The sequence below is a fragment of the Oenanthe melanoleuca genome, chromosome 19 (assembly GCF_029582105.1).
Source record: "Oenanthe melanoleuca isolate GR-GAL-2019-014 chromosome 19, OMel1.0, whole genome shotgun sequence".
Classification (NCBI taxonomy): Eukaryota; Metazoa; Chordata; class Aves; order Passeriformes; family Muscicapidae; genus Oenanthe; species Oenanthe melanoleuca.
Genome location: NC_079352.1, coordinates 7,857,449 through 7,874,052, shown reverse-complemented (window position 1 = coordinate 7,874,052; position 16,604 = coordinate 7,857,449). Strand labels below are relative to the sequence as shown.

Genomic DNA, 16,604 nt, shown 5'->3' with positions numbered 1-16,604 from the left:
GTTTCTATGCAGAACCCACAACATAAAGGATCAGGCAAGAAGACAACATGGAAATCCCAACATCCTGTGTGTCCATTTACATCATCACATCAATTAACAATAAATAACAGAGGTAGCTCATGATGATGATTGTACTGCTACAATGCACCTACACAGAGTCCATGGCTCCTAAATGAAGGCTGGCACTAACATAGTTCACTCCTGCACCACAAATAAACACAAACGTTTTCATACAACAAAGCTGGGAGATATAATCATCTTTAATTTTCATCTTACCAAAATTGAACTGTCTTCCTCTCCTTCTCCCAGTATTGAAAGCTCCACTACCCGACTTGGTTCTCCTCCGTCTCTTCTCAGAGGGCAGGTAGTCAACATCATCTTGAAGACACACAAAAAAAACCCCAGTTTTTTTCTCATGGGAACTTGTGTGCAGGATTCCAACTGCTGTGAATTTGAAAACTCTAAAACAAATAAGAACTGTGTTCATCAGTCCACCAAGTTTTTACAATAAATTATTTACCTGAATAACTTTAGAAAGCTCCTCCTCTTACATAGAAGGAACAACTTGTGCCTTCAAATGGGAATATGCATAAGTGTAGTGTTAACTACAAATGTTAAACATACCAGCAGTGTATTTATAAAGCGATGTGCTCTCCAGAATGAATAAGTGTTAGAACATCTGCTGCACTCAGTGAGTATTTTTCATTACCAACACATGAAAAATATGCAAAAGATACAATGTGTTGTCTGGCATAATTTCAAAACCAGCCCAGTAAGTCCAATATGCTTCAGTATATTGTGGTTTTCTAATACTTCTCCACCAGGCACATTTACCAAGCGGTCACAATCCAAATTACACTCAACACTGGCACACAATTCTCTTCGTTCAGTGCCAAGTAGTGCAGGCTATGGAAACCACTTTTTTGATATAAAAATGCCCAACCAACTGAAATCAATCACCAGAAGAACTGACCTCCACTACTAAAATCATCCTCAGAATTCTCACTTCCTTGTAACCACTCATGCTGGGAGGAATCTGAAAAAGAGGACAGCTGAATGATGAACATGGACAAGATTTTCAAACAAATTCTATATGCCATTGCACTTAAACCAACACTGTCATAGAATAACAACAGAGGTAACCTATGATGATGAATTTACTGCTGCAATGAACCTACACAGAGCCCATGGATCTTAAATGAAGACTGGCACTAACAGGTCTCACTCCTGTACCACAAAATTACCAAAATATTTTTATAAAACAAAGCTGGGAAATAAAATTATGTTTAATCTTTATCTTACCAGAATTTAACTCATCTGCTTTCCTTCTCCCAGTACTGTCAGCTTCACTTGCAGACTCGGTGTTATTCACTGTCATTTCAAGGGGTAAGTAGTCATCATCATCATCAGCTTTAAGAAAGAAAAGAAAAAACCCAAAAATGCATTTTTCTCCAGGGAACACGTGTGCAGCACTGGAACTGCTATGAATTTCATAACTCAAATAGAAATAAGGATCTCTGCTTATCTGGGCACAAAATTTTTGCAACAAATTACATACCTGAGAAACTTTAGTTCTTACCTGAGAAGGAACAACTCGTTCCTTCAAACTGGCCCGTACAAAGCACAAGAGAGCAAAAAACAGAAGCCAGTGCTAACTACAAATGTTACACATATAACTACAGTGAGTATATGCAGCAATGTGCTCTCCAGAAAGAATGTATGTTAGAACATTTTCTGAACTCAATGAGTATTTTTCATTATCAATGCGTGAAAAATGTGCAAAGGATACAATCTGCTGTCTGACATCATTTAATACAAGCCCATTAAGACCAATAAGCTTCAGTATATTGTGGTTTTCCAACACTTCTCCACCAGGTTCATTTACCAAGCAGTACACAATGCAAACACTGGCACACAATTGTCTTCATTCAGTGCCAAGAAAAGTAGGTTATGGAAAATACATTTTAGAAATAAATATACCCAACCAAAACAAAGACCAGAGGAACTGACCTTCAACAATGACTTCAAGCTCAGGTCTATCACTTGTTGCTGAGAAGTCATGCAGGGAGGAAACTGAAAGAGAAAAACAGGACTGCTGAGTGATGGACACAGAAAAGACTTTCCACCAAACACTCCTTGCCTTTGCATTTAAAACAACACAGTCAAAGAAGCCCCTTGCACTCCCAACATGCAATAAAAACAGAAGCAAAGATATGTTCCCATGAGCCTTTGAGCAATTCCACACAAAGGCAAGGAGGTGAGGGTTACACTGCCTGAACTGCACCTGCAGCACTGCAGAGCTGCTGCTATGACAGAATGGGATTGGCAAGAAGGAGCATTGCTGCTGGCAAAACCTGCCTTGAAAAGCACACGACTCAGGATGGAGAGCCAGTGCTCACAGCAAAGCCAGACAGACAATGATGTGCTTTCCATATCCCAACAAACCACTCAACTTTGGGTGATGAGCACCTTACAAATGCCTTTCATAATCTAAACTAATGATGACTTCAACCACAATTTGCTTATAGCAAGCCCTACATTTGTGTGATGCAGGAGACTGAAAGCAAAACAAAAGAAAATTCACAAAAGCCAACCTGGTGGAAATATGAAAAGAGAATGGCTGGAGAAGATGTACAATGTCAATTAAGAGACATATTTCCAAGTATTTCTGTGAAAAAATATCCAATGGTGTTATAGTTTATCCTCACAAAAAACATTTCACATCTCAAATAATTTACACTCTATTTCCACATTTGTTCCCTCACTGCCATCAGAAATATCGTGGCTGCCTTGAAAAATATAAAGGAAAAAACATATTCCTAACTTCACAAAACCTTATAAAAGCAGAAAGATTAATGTGTCCAAAACCAAACCAAACCAAACCAAACCACACCACAGAACTAAGGAGAGGCACAGGATTGCAAAAAAATCCCAGTTGAAGCATCTTAACCAGAGTAAACAGAAGTGCATGACTGAGTTTCTGGGGAGAAACCTCCACATCAGGGCTTATGCAGGAAATCCTGTTATTACCTATGCATCTATTTATGTCCTCAGGTCAAAAAAAAATAAGCAACAGAGGTAGCTCATGACGATGAATGTACTAATGCAATGCACATACACAGAGCCCATAGCTCTTAAATGCAGCATGGCACTAACTTGTCTCACTCCCATAAAAAAAAAAATGTAACAAATCTTCTCATACAACAAAGCTGGGAGATAAAATCATCTTTAATTTTCATCTTACCAAAACTGAATTCTTCTGCTTTTCTTCCCCCATTTTTGTCAGCTGCATTAAATGACTCGGAGTTATTCAGTCTCATGTCAGAGGGTAGGTTGTCATCATCATCATCATCAGCTTTAAGAAAGAAAAAAACCCCAAAAATTCATTTCTCTCCAGGGAACACATGTGCAGCACTGGAACTGCTGTGAATTTCATAACTCAAATAGAAATAAGGATCTGTGCTTATCAGGGCACCAAATTTTTGTAACTAATTACTTACCTGAGTAACATTAGAAAGTTCCTGTTCTTACCTGAGAAGGAACAACTTGTTCCTTCAAACAGGCCTGTGCAAAGCACAAGACAGCAAAAAAAAAAAAAAAAAAACAACCTGTTTCTGCACTTCCTAAGGAAAACACATTGTCTTCTGAAAAATGGCTGGACATTGCATGATTGCATGATGCTAAAACAACCATGCAACAGCAAAAGGAATCACAAAATAAACTGTGCAGATAGGGACTAACATTTTTCTCTAACTGGAAGTAACATCATCCACTAGTGCAATGCAAACATTGGCACACAATTGTCTTCATTCAGTGCCAAAAAATGTAGGGTATGGCAAATACATTTTGATAAAAAAATGCCCCACCAACTGAAATCAATGACCACAAGAACTGACCTTCAACAGTGACTTCAAGCTCAGGTCTATCACTTGTTGCTGAGAAGTCATGCAGGGAGGAAACTGAAAGAAAAAAACAGGACTCCTGAGTGATGGACACAGAAAAGATTTTCCACCAAACACTCCTTCACCTTGCTTTTAAACCAACACTGTCAAAGAAGCCCCTTGCACTCACAGCATGCAATAAAAACAGAAGCAAAGATATGTTCCCATAGGCAAGGAGGTGAGGGTTACACTGCCTAAACTGCACCTGCAGCACTGCAGAGCTGCTGCTATGACAGAAGGCAATTCCATGCTCTTGGCCTTTTAGAGTTTATACAATCATAACTATTTTCCCCTCTCTTATCCAGGATTACCAGAAATATAAACAAAGGCTGTGTGTCCCCACAGATTCTATGTATTCTTTCAACCTACTTGACAGACTCATGGTTACTGCACTATGAGGATTTCCATAACAGGCTGCAAGGCCAACACTAAAAATTGTTTGGGAAATCCATGATCACAATGCTTTTTTTGGGGCACTGTGCACCAACAAGACAAGCAGCATTAGCTGATCAACACTGGCTGTGAGAAAGAGCAATTGATCCTTAACTGCAGCACAGTTCAAGCAAGTGGAACTAATTGTACCAGAAACTGTCAGAATGCAACAGCAGTACATGAAGGAATATATTTTAGTTATTCTGGCTGAGTAAAACTGTACTTGTGCTTTTTGAACAGAATCTCTTTCAGATCCCTGTATGCTGGAGTATGGTATCACTTTAGGAGAAAGACTGAAGGAATCTTCTTTTCAAAGGTTTCTCTTTACATCATGTGTGTGCTCATAGCAGAAATTCAGCTCTATCAGCTGGCACAAGTTAGCTGGACTATATTTGAACTATGTCAAATAAATCATCCAGGTCATGGAAAACTCTCATGTTTCCATCGAATTCCAAGTGAGTGCTGGGGAGATAACTAGGAAATGCCAAGCACTACAAAAGGAAAGGATCAGTAGTTGCTTTACTAGACATGAAGATAAAGTATGTGTTCTTATCTGCATGTCTATTTACATCATCACATTAAATAAATAATTAAAACTGAGGTAGCCTATGATGTTGATTGTACTGCTGTAATGCCCCCACACAGAGCCCATGACTCTTAAATGAAGGTGGGCACTAACATGTCTCACTCCTGCAGCACAAAACTAACTAAAATCTTCTCATACAACAAAGCTGGGAGATAAAATCATCTTTAATTTTCATCTTACCAAAACTGCACTCTTCTGTTCTTCTTCCAGTATTGGCAGCTTCATTAGCAGACTCAGTTTTCTTCAGCTTCTTGTCAGGAGGTAAGTTGTCATCATTATCATCACCTTAAAGAAAGAGAAAAAAAAAAAAAAACAGGGTTTTTATCCTCCAGGGAATTCGTGTGCAAAACTCGAAATGCTTTGAATTACACAACTCTAATAAAATAAAGGAACTGTGTTTAACAGGGCACCAAATTTTTGCAACTAATTACTTACCTGACTAACTTTAGAAAGCTCCTGTTCTTACCTGAGAAGGAACAACTTGTTCCTTCAAACAGGCCTGTGCAAAGCACAAGACAGCAAAAAAAAACCCCACAACCTGCTTCTGTACCTCCTAAGGAAAACAACATTGTCTTCTGAAACATGGCTGGTCATTGCATGATGCTAAAACGACCACGCAACAGCAAAAGGAATCACAAAATAAACTGTGATTTTTATGTAACTGGAAGTAACATCATCCCACTAGCAGATCTCAAAAGACACTACCCAAGTTTTGTCTTGATGAGCTCAAATGTTCTAGACTCACCTTCAAAGCAGTTTAAAACTAATGGATGCCAGTGAATTTCATCAAACAGGTCAACTCTACCTTAAACACACACAAGAGGACAGACAGGAGAGCAGCAAACCTGGCAATCTGTCAGAGAGCTGCTACTTAGACACTCACTTCCCCATCTATCCCCATCTTCCTATGGTATTGACCTGTATAGACTGCCCAATACCTCCAACCTCAGAGAAAACAAATGGCTAGAGCAGACAAAGAAAAGCAATGGATAGAGCAGACAAAGAAAACTAATGTCACATACAGAAAAACATGTACACACAGAATCAAGAGTATGGTTTCCTTAGCAAGAATATTAGCACATATTCACATATCCTGTACCTACACAGTTCTGTTACACTCTGCCACAGAAAACCTTCCATTTTTGTGGTAAAGCTCTTCATACATATGCACAGAACTTAATGACTCTTCTCATATAAATGTTTCTGTTGTGGTAATGTTGGATTTATTTCCATGCTGCAATGTAAAATTGTGAAGCCCATGCCAGAAGAGTTCACTTTGTCCCAAATGCCCTGCCTGCTTTCTAAATTGCTGATTGGGTGGTCTCAATCTAATTCCACAAGCAAACACTAAGATCCTAGCATGACAACACCAGGGACACTCATCAGCAGCTTTAGAGCCATTTAGGTGAGAAAGGGAGGTGGTAAGTGCACAGCTTTGTATCTCATAGTTATCAATATCAGACACACACCTTGAGGCTTCACTTACACCACCTGCAACACAGCCTTTCTGTTCTGGTACCATCCTTCCCAGAAGCTTGTGCTAACTACAAATGTTACACATATAACTACAGTGAGTATCTACAGCAATGTGCTCTCCAGAATGAATCAATGTTAGAACATCTGGTCCATTTAATGACTATTTTTAATTACCAATGCATGAAAAATAAGCAAAAGATGCAATGTGCTGTCTGGCATCATTTCAAAACCTGCCCAGTAATTCCAATATGCATCAGTATATGGTGGTTTTCTAATACTTCCAAACATTTACCAAGCAATGCACACTCCAAACTACAGTTATAGATGGGACACAATTCTCATCATTCAGTGCCAAGTAATGTAGGAAATGGAAAACACATTTTGGATATAAAAACGCCCAACCAACTGTACGCAATGATCACAAGAACTGACCTTCAAGGGTGACCTCAACCTCAGATTTCTCACTTATTCTTGACAGCTCATGCTGGGGGGGATCTGAAAGAGAAAAACAGGACTCCTGAGTGATGGACACAGAAAAGATTTTCCACCAAACACTCCATGCCCTTCCATTTAAACCAACACTGTCAAAGAAGCCCCTTGCACTCATAGCATGCAATAAACACAGAAGCAAAGATATGTTCCCATGAGCCTTTGAACAATTCCACACAAAGGCAAGGAGGTGAGGGTTACACTGCCTGAACTGCACCTGCAGCACTGCAGAGCTGCTGCTATGACAGAAGGCAATTCCATGCTCTTGGCATTATAGAGTTAATACAATCATAACTATTTCCCCCTCTCTTACCCAGGATTACCAGAAATATAAACAAAGGTTGTGTGTCCCCACACATTATACATGTGTGTTAATTGCCTCTTCTGTGTATTTCTTTACTAACACATGGATTAGAGACATGACTCCATAAAATCCAAACACTGCCACTGATTTCCCTGTCTCATTCATTTCTGTGAGAATCAGCAATAATTTCATTTTACAGAATCCAGACAAGGCTACCTAATCTGTATGCCCATTTAAACCACAAATGAATCTGAAGTTAAATCTATTACCAGCAATTTTTAGCCACTGCCTCCAGACCTTTTCAGAAATACCAGCCTTCATGAACAGCAGATTCATTCTGCTCAGCAAAACCAGGGGCAACTTTCCAGACCTCCCTTATAGAAAGTTGTGAAGAACAACACATGTCAAAAAAAGGTGTGTGACAAAACCTTAATCTGACTCAAAGGGCCACACTCACCATCTGTACTATAAAGTTCTAGTCAAATCCGAGGCAGAGGCAGAGTCTCGGTCATTTCCTATCACACTTCCCCTTCCTCACACTCCCTCTTCACACACAGGTATAATGCACATGGCTCTATGCTGAGCAAAACTACCTAGATTTCTCTTCTCCAATGAGCTCAGTTAATATTACAGCCAGCATGTGCAACCTCATTCTCCCTAATCATGAGAATTGCTGCTGAATTTCATGGAATGGTACCCTTAACTATGGTGATAGCCACCTTCAAAGCAAAACTAATGGGATTAGCAAGAAGGAGCATTGCTGCTGGCAAAACCTGCCTTGAAAAGCACACGACTCAGGATGGAGAGCCAGTGCTCACAGCAAAGCCAGACAGACAATGATGTGCCTATCACATCCCATCAAACCACTAAACTTTGGGTGATGAGCTCCTTACAAATGACTTTCATGACTTCCCACCACAATTTGCTTATAGCAAGCCCTACATTAGTGTGATGCAGGAGACTGAAAGCAAAACAAAAGAAAATTCACAAAAGCCAACCTGGTGGAAATATGAAAGGAGAATGACTGGAGAAGATGTACAATGTCAATTAAGAGACATCTTTCCAAGTATTTCTGTGAAAAAATATCCAGTGGTGTTATAGTTTATCCTCACAAAAAACATTTCACATCTCAAATAATTTACACTCTATTTCCACATTTGTTCCTTCACTGCCATCAGAACTCTGGTGGCTGCCTTCAAAAATATAAAGGAAAAAAACATATTCCTAACTTCACAGAACCTTATAGAAGCAGACAGATTAAAGTGTCCACAAAGGAAAGCAAACTAAACCAAACCACACCACAGAACTAAGGAGAGGTACAGGATCGCAAAGAAATCCCAGGTGATGCATTTTATCCAAAGAAAACTTAAGTGCATGGATGAATTCTGGGGAGAAACCTCCACATCAGGGATCATGCAAGAAGACAACAAGGAAATCCCAGTGTCCTGTGTGTCTATTTGCATCATCACATCAATTAACAATAAATAACAGAGGTAGCTCATGATGATGACTGTACTGCTGCAATGCACCTACACAGAGCCCATTGCTCCTAAATGAAGGATGGCACTAAGACGTCTCATTCCTGCACCACAAAAAACCCACAAACCTTTTCATGAAACAAAGCTGGGAGATAAAATTGCACTTAATTTTTATCTTACCAGAACTGAATGCTTCTGCTTTACTTCCCCCACTATTGTCAGCTTCATTAGCAGAATGGGTGATATTTATTCTCATGTCCAGGGGTAGGTTGTCATCACTATCATCATCATCATTATCAGCTTTAAGAAAGAAACAAAAAAAACCAAATTGCTTTTTTATCCAGGGAACACATGTGCAGCACTGGAACTGCTGAGAATTTCAAAACACAAAAAGAAATAAAGATCTGTGCTTATCCTCACACCAAATTTAACAACAATTTAGTTAACCTGAGTAACTTCAGAAAGCTCCCCTTCTTACTTGTGAAGGAATAACTTGTTCCTTTAAACAGGCCTGTGCAAAGCACAAGAGAGCAAAAAAACAAAGCTGCATCTGTACTTCCACAAAACAAAAACAACATTGTCTTCTGAAACATGGCTGGACATTGCATGATGCTAAAACAACCACACAATAGACAACTAAGTCCAACATGCTTCAGTATATTGTGGTTTTCTAATACTTCTCCAGCAGGTTAGTTTACCAAGCAGTGCACAATGCAAACTACACTGAACATTGGCACACAATTGTCTTCATTCAGTGCCAAAAATGTTGGTTATGGAAAATACATTTTGGATATAAAAATGCCCAAGCCACTGAAATCAATCACCAGAGAAACTGACCTTGAACAGTGACCTCAAGCCCAGGCGTCTCACTTATTGCTGAGAAGTAATGCTGGGAGGGATCTGAAAGGGAAAATGAGGACTGCTGAGTGATGGACACAAAAAGATTTTCAACCAAACCTGCATGCCTTTGCATGTGACCCAACACTGTCAAAGAAGGCCCTTGCACTCACAGCACACAATAAACACAGAAGCAAAGATATGTTCCCATGAGCCTTTGAGCAATTCCACACAAAGGCAAGGACGTGAGGGTTACACTGCCTGAACTGCACCTGCAGCAATGCAGAGCTGGTGCTATGACAGAAGGCAATTCCATGCTCTTGGCATTATAGAGTTAATACAATCATAACTATTTTCCCCTCTCTTATCCAGGATTACCAGAAATATAAACAAAGGCTGTGTCCCCACACATTATACATGTTTTCACCATCTCTAAAGACTCATGATTACTGCACTATGAGGATTTCCATAACAGGATTCAAGGCCAACACTGAAACATGGGAGGGAAATCCATGATCACATTGCTTTTGATGGGGCAATGTGCACCAACAAGAAAAGCAGGATCACCCCATCAATACTCAGTGTGAGAAAGAGGAATTGATACTTAACTGCAGCACAGTTAAAGAAAGAAAAGCAAATTGTATCAGAAACTCTATAAAATCTTCATCCTCCCTAATCATGAGAATTGCTGCTGAATTTCATGGAATGGTATCCTCAACTTGCTGAGAGCTACCTTCAAAGCAAAACTAATGGGATTAGCAAGAAGGAGCATTGCTGCTGGCAAAACCTGCCTTGAAAAGCACACGACTTAGGATGGAGAGCCAGTGCTCACAGCAAAGCCAGCCAGACGATGTGCTTTTCACATCCCATCAAACCACTAAACTTTGGGTGATGAGCTCCTTACAAATGCCTTTCATGATTTAAAATAATGATGATTCCCATCAAAATTTGCTTATAGCAAAACACACAGTAGTATGATTTGGAAGACTGAAAGCAAAACAAAAGAAAATTCACAAAAGCCAACCTGGTGGGAATATGAAAAGAGAATGGCTGGAGAAGATGTACAATGTCAATTAAGAGACATCTTTCCAAGTATTTCTGAGAAAAATATATCCAATGATGTTAATTTATCCTCACAAAAGACATTTCACATCTCAAAAGCTGTAACTGTATTTCCACATCTGTTCCTTCACTGCCTTCAGAACACTGATGGCTGCCTTCAAATATATAAAGGAAAAAACATATTCCTATTTGCACAAAACCTTATAAAAGCAGACAGATTAATGTTTCCACAAAGCAAAGCAAAGCAAAGCACACCAAACCACAGAATAAAGGAGAAGTACGGGATCACAAAAAATCCGAGGTAATTATATCCAGAGTAAACTGAAGACCACAGATGAGTTTCTGAGGGTTTTCAGGACCCTCCACATCAAAGATCATGCAAGAACACAAGAGAAAAATTCCAACTTCCTCTGTGTCTATTTATATCATCATGTCAAGACATAACCTATGATGATGACTGTACTTCTGCAATGAACCTACAGAGACATCATGGCTCATAAATGAAGGCTGGCATGAACATGTCTCACTCCTGCACCAAAAAATTAACCAAAATATTTTCATAAAACAAAGCTGGGAGATAAAATCATCTTTAATTTTCATCTTACCAGAATTGGAGTGTTTTCCTTTCCTCCTCCCAGTATTGGAAGCGCGATTAGACCGTCTGCTCCTCCGCCTCCTGCTAGGAGGCACGTACTCATCATCATCATCATCTTTAAGAAAAAACAAAAAAATCACTGTTTATTTGTCCAGAGACTTTGTGTGCAGCACAAGAAATGCTTTGAATTACAAAGCTCTAGCCGAAATAGGGAATTGTACTTATCAGGACACCAAATTTGGCAACAAATTACTTACCTAAGTAACTTTAGAATGCACTTGTTCTTACCTGTGGAGGAACAACTTCCTACAAAGAGGCCTGTGCAAAGCACAAGAGTGCAAAAAACCCACAACCATCAATACTTCCCCCAACCAGATTCGTTTATCAAGCATTTCACAATCAAACTACAGTCAACACTGGTACACAATTCTCTTCATTCAGTGTTGAGAATTGTAGGCTATGGAAACCACATTTTGGATATAAAAACGCCCAACCAACCGAAATCAAAGACCAGAGGAACTGACCTTCAGTAGTGATTTCGGGCTCAGAATCTGAACTTGATTCTGACGAGTCGTGCTGGGAAGAATCTGAAAGAGAAAAAATCAGGACTGCTGAGTAATAGACACAGATTTTCAACCAAACCTGCATGCCTTTGCATGTGACCCAACACTGTCAAAGAAACCCCTTGCACTCACAGCATGCAATAAAAACAGAAGCAAAGATATGTTCCCATGAGCCTTTGAGCAATTCCACACAAAGGCAAGGAGGTGAGGGTTACACTGCCTAAACTGCACCTGCAGCACTGCAGAGCTGCTGCTATGACAGAAGGCAATTCCATGCCCTTGGCCTTATAGAGTTAATACAATCATAACTATTTCCCCCTCTCTTATCCAGGATTAATAAAAACAAAAATATAAACAAAGGCTCTGTGTCCCCACAGATTATGTATTCTTTCAACCAACTTGACAGACTCATGGTTACTGCACTATGAGGATTTCCATAACAGGCTGCAAGGCCAACACTGAAACATGGCTGGGAAATCCATGATCACAATGCTTTGTTGGGGCACTGTGCACCAAGACAAGCAGCATTAGCTGATCAACACTGGCTGTGAGAAAGAGCAATAGATCCTTAACTGCAGCAGTTAGAGAAAGTGAAGCTAATTGTATGAAAAACTGTCAAAATTCAACAGCAGGGCATGAAGGAATATATTTTAGTTATTCTGGCTGAGTAAAAGGTTCAGTTCTGTTAAGTTTAAGTGATGTTTTAAGTTATTCCAGACTGCACAGAATCTTATAAAAGCACATACATTAATGTGTTCACAAACCAAACCAAACCACACCACACCACAGAACTAAGGAGAGGAACAGGATCACAAAAAAAATCCCAGGCTAAGCATCTTAACCAGAGTAAACTGAAGTGCGTGGATGAGATGCTATTCTATGAAGAACCCACAACACAAGGGATCATGAAAGAAGATGAATAAAATCCTTTGTGAGTATTTATGTTGTCATGTCAAACAGCAGAAAACAACAGAGAGTAGCTGATGATGATGATTGTACTGCTGCAGTACATTTACACAAAAGCCTTGGCACGTAAATGACATTCCAAAAATGCCCTACGTGTTTTATTTTTTTGGCTTCTTTCAAAAAGGTTGTAAGTGATCAGTTGATGTGACAGTTATTTTTGCAACCATTCTGAATTTTTTTGTAACACAAAATTACCCCAAAACATTCTCATAAATAATGTAGGGAAATAAAATAATGTTTAATTTTCAGCTTACCAGAATTGAAATTTTTTCCTTCTTTTCTTTGAGTAATGGCAGCTTCATTAACCAACTTCATGCTCTTCTGTCTCTTGTCTAAGGGAGGGTAGTCATCATCATCATCTTCAAGAAAAAAACAAAACAAAACTGCTTTTTTGTCCAGAAAACACATATGCAAAACTGGAAATGCTTTTAATTACAAAACTGCAACAAAAACAAAGGAATTTTGCTTAATAGGGCACAAAATTTTGAAACATATTACATACCTGAGTAACTTTAGAAAACTCCTGTTCTTACTTGAGAAGGAACAACTTGCTCCTTCAAACAGGCCTGTGCAAAGCACAAGAGTACTAAAAAACCCACAACCTGCTTCTGTACCTCCTAAGCAAAACAACATTGTCTTCTGAAACATGGCTGGTCATTGCATGATCAGTGAACAATCATGAAAGAGCAAAAGGAATCACAAAATAAACTGTGCAGATAGGGACCACCATTTTTATCTAACTGGAAGTAACATCATCCCACTAGCAGCTCTCAAAAGACACTACCTAAGTTTTGTCTTGAAGAACTCAATTATTCAAATGGCTAGAGCAGACAAAGAAAACTAATTTCACATACAGAAAAACATGTAACCTTGTCACCAAGGGTATGGTTTACTTATCAAGAACATTAGCACATGTTCACATACCTTGTACCTATACAGTTCTGTTATCCTCTGTCAGAGAAAACCTTCTCAGACCACTTTTACTTCTGTGGCAAAGGCCTTTACATAAACACAGAACTTAATGACTCTTTCATATAAACATTTCTGTTCTGGTAATGTTGGAGTTATTTCCATGCTGCAATGTAAAATGGTGAAGCCCATGCCAGAAGAGTCCACTTTGTCCCAAATGACCTGCCTGCTTTCTAAACTGCTGATTGGGTGGTCTCAATCTAATTCCACAAGCAAGCACTGCAAAACCCCATCTCAGCAGTGTTTTAAAGCAGGTTCAGGACACTAATTCACAAATACAAGAAACACAGATGACCTCCTACCAAGATCCTAGCATGACAACAGCAGGGACACTCATCCGCAGCTTTAGAGCCATTTAGGTGAGAAAGGGAGGTGGTAAGTGCACAGCTTTGTATCTCACAGTTATCAATATCAGACACACACCTTGAGGCTTCACTTACACCACCTGCAACACAGCCTTTCTGTTCTGGTACCATCCTTCCCAGAAGCTTGTGCTAACTACAAATGTTACACATATAACTACAGTGAGTATCTACAGCAATGTGCTCTCCAGAATGAATTAATGTTAGAACATCTGGTCCATTTAATGACTATTTTTCATTACCAACGCATGAAAAATAAGCAAAAGATGCAATGTGCTGTCTGGCATCATTTCAAAATCTGCCCAGTAATTCCAATATGCTTCAGTATATTGTGTTTTTTTAATACTTCCCCCAACCAGGTTCATTTACCAAGCATTTCACAATCAATCCACACTTGACACCAGCACACAATTCTCTTCATTCAGTGTTGAGAAATGTAGGCTATGGAAAGCTCATTTTGGATATAAAAATGCCCAACCAACCGAAATCAAAGACCAGTGGAACTGACCTTCAAGGGTGACCTCAACCTCAGGTTTCTCGCTTGGTCCTGACAGCTCATGCTGGGGGGGATCTGAAAGAGAAAAAAAAGGACTGCTGAGTGATGGACATGGACATTTTCAACTGAACACCCTATGCCTTTGCATCTAAGCAACACTATCAGAGATGCCACTTGCACTCACAGCATGCAACAAAAAAAGAAGTAAAGATATGTTACCATGAGGCTTTGAGCAATTCCACACAAAGGCAAGGAGGTGAGGGTTACTTGCTAAACTACACCGGCAGCACTGCAAGTTCGGTGCTATGACAGAAGGCAATTCCATGTTTCTCAATCATGGTTTTGCTCCCTTTAGAACAGTTTCTTCTGACACGCATAACCTCAACCTTCTGACTGCTTATTTTCAATCACACTGTGTTGCCCACTCATCCAATCTCATTAAGACCACCTCAGGCACCTTCACCAGCTACAGCTAACCTGGGAGATCATTCCAGGAACCCCATAGGATTGCCAATTCCCTTTTCCCCATCTTGCCAAGGTTACTTGAGAGGAAAAAGAGTGAAAAACTGTTATGATGGGGTTGTTGGTCAGTGACAGAAATGACATGAGCTCCCTGAGGGTCTTCAACAAAGAGCACCAAGTATTTATGGCTGCCCCTTTTTATAGGGGATTTGAATTTCCTGGGGTTTGACCGCTGATTGGTGTGGATCTCAGACTTCCCCCCTCTCAGACCAGATATTTGCAGCTTTGGATGGAACATGATTGAGTGAAGTCCCTCTTAGGATTTGAATTTATCCTATCATTATTCACCTGGGTACCTGTTTATCGTAGCAGGCTAGTGGAGTTGGATTTCCTCCTTATGCCTGAATTATTTACCCAGCTACAGACCAGCTGTGCTGTGACAAAACCCCCAGTGACGCAGACCAAACTAGACAAACTCTGATGGTTTTCTCTGAAGGAAACAATCACTTGTGAAAATCTCATCATTAGCTGTAGCTTTCAGACAAACTTCCTGAAGAGCTTTAATTGTCTCTTCTGTGTATTTATTTACTAATAGACGGATTAAACCCAGGACTCCATAGAATTCAAACATTGTCACTGATTCATCTGTCTCACTTCTTTGTGTGAGCATCAGCAGTAAATAATTTCATTTTACAGAATCCAAACAAGGCTGCCTACTCTGTATGTCCATTTCAACCACAAATGAAACTGAAGTTAAGAGTATTACCTGCAATTTGCTTATAGCAAGACCCACAGTGGTGTGATGTGGGAGACTGAAAGCAAAACAAAGCAAAAATCACAATAGCCAACCTGGTGGAAATATGAAAAGAGAATGGCTGGAGAAGATGTACAATGTCACTTAGGTGACGTTTCCAAGTATTTCTGTGAAAAAACATCACATGATGTTAATTTATTACTGCATACAGGTAACACCTCATGAAATAGGTTAACCTCGTAAAATCATGCCTCAGGCCTGTTACTTCAGCTAAGCAGAAAAGAACCCTAAAAAGGACTTGGCTGAACTGGAGGTAGAAAAACAAGCTATATAACCATCATGTGCTCACATCCTGGTTTTTGGTGCTTGGTTGAATTATATTTGTTGCACTTACAGGGAATGTAACTGATAATGGGCTAACTGCCTAAAAAGGCCAGGTTTGGCAATAAAGGGCTCTCCTTTGCACCTGCCTGGGTACTCTGCATCGCTCTACTTCATACATCAGGCACCTGAACGATGGGGAGATTAGATTAGAGCGAAGAGGAGGACTGCAGCTAGAAACAAAGCCCTGTAGACCCAGAACACCAGGATACTACACTGCAATGAAGAGATGGACAGCAACTCAGCCCAGCAGCCCTTACAAGCCTGGAACGCTCAGACTGCAGGCAGAGAGCAGAGCTCAGACCCTGCTACAACTACAGGGGGCCTTTCTTTGCAAACCACAATCCAGCAAAGAGCAAAAGGCCTTTAAGGTTAGGTCAGCAGTGTTCGATGGATGAAGAACCACAGACTGTGAGTATTCAGGGACTGGGGAAATGTCCCAGCAGCGCAG

At 39.9% G+C, this 16,604-nt stretch overlaps 1 protein-coding gene across 4 annotated transcripts in view; it reads right to left on the bottom strand.

Annotated features, from left to right (window-relative positions):
• Positions 1–16,604, bottom strand: part of GTF2I (general transcription factor IIi) — a 65,501-nt gene that overhangs the window by 22,526 nt on the left and 26,371 nt on the right. For all 4 annotated transcript variants that reach the window (XM_056506638.1, XM_056506640.1, XM_056506639.1 and 1 more), the window contains 14 exons: positions 14,569–14,631; positions 12,984–13,088; positions 11,725–11,787; positions 11,211–11,315; positions 9,544–9,606; positions 8,887–9,006; positions 6,868–6,930; positions 5,140–5,244; positions 3,897–3,959; positions 3,245–3,355; positions 2,011–2,073; positions 1,303–1,410; positions 974–1,036; positions 277–378 (listed from right to left, as the gene is read on the bottom strand). In XM_056506638.1, the coding sequence (XP_056362613.1) occupies positions 277–378; positions 974–1,036; positions 1,303–1,410; positions 2,011–2,073; positions 3,245–3,355; positions 3,897–3,959; positions 5,140–5,244; positions 6,868–6,930; positions 8,887–9,006; positions 9,544–9,606; positions 11,211–11,315; positions 11,725–11,787; positions 12,984–13,088; positions 14,569–14,631 (1,197 nt within the window). The remainder of the gene's footprint in view (positions 1–276; positions 379–973; positions 1,037–1,302; positions 1,411–2,010; positions 2,074–3,244; positions 3,356–3,896; positions 3,960–5,139; positions 5,245–6,867; positions 6,931–8,886; positions 9,007–9,543; positions 9,607–11,210; positions 11,316–11,724; positions 11,788–12,983; positions 13,089–14,568; positions 14,632–16,604) is intronic.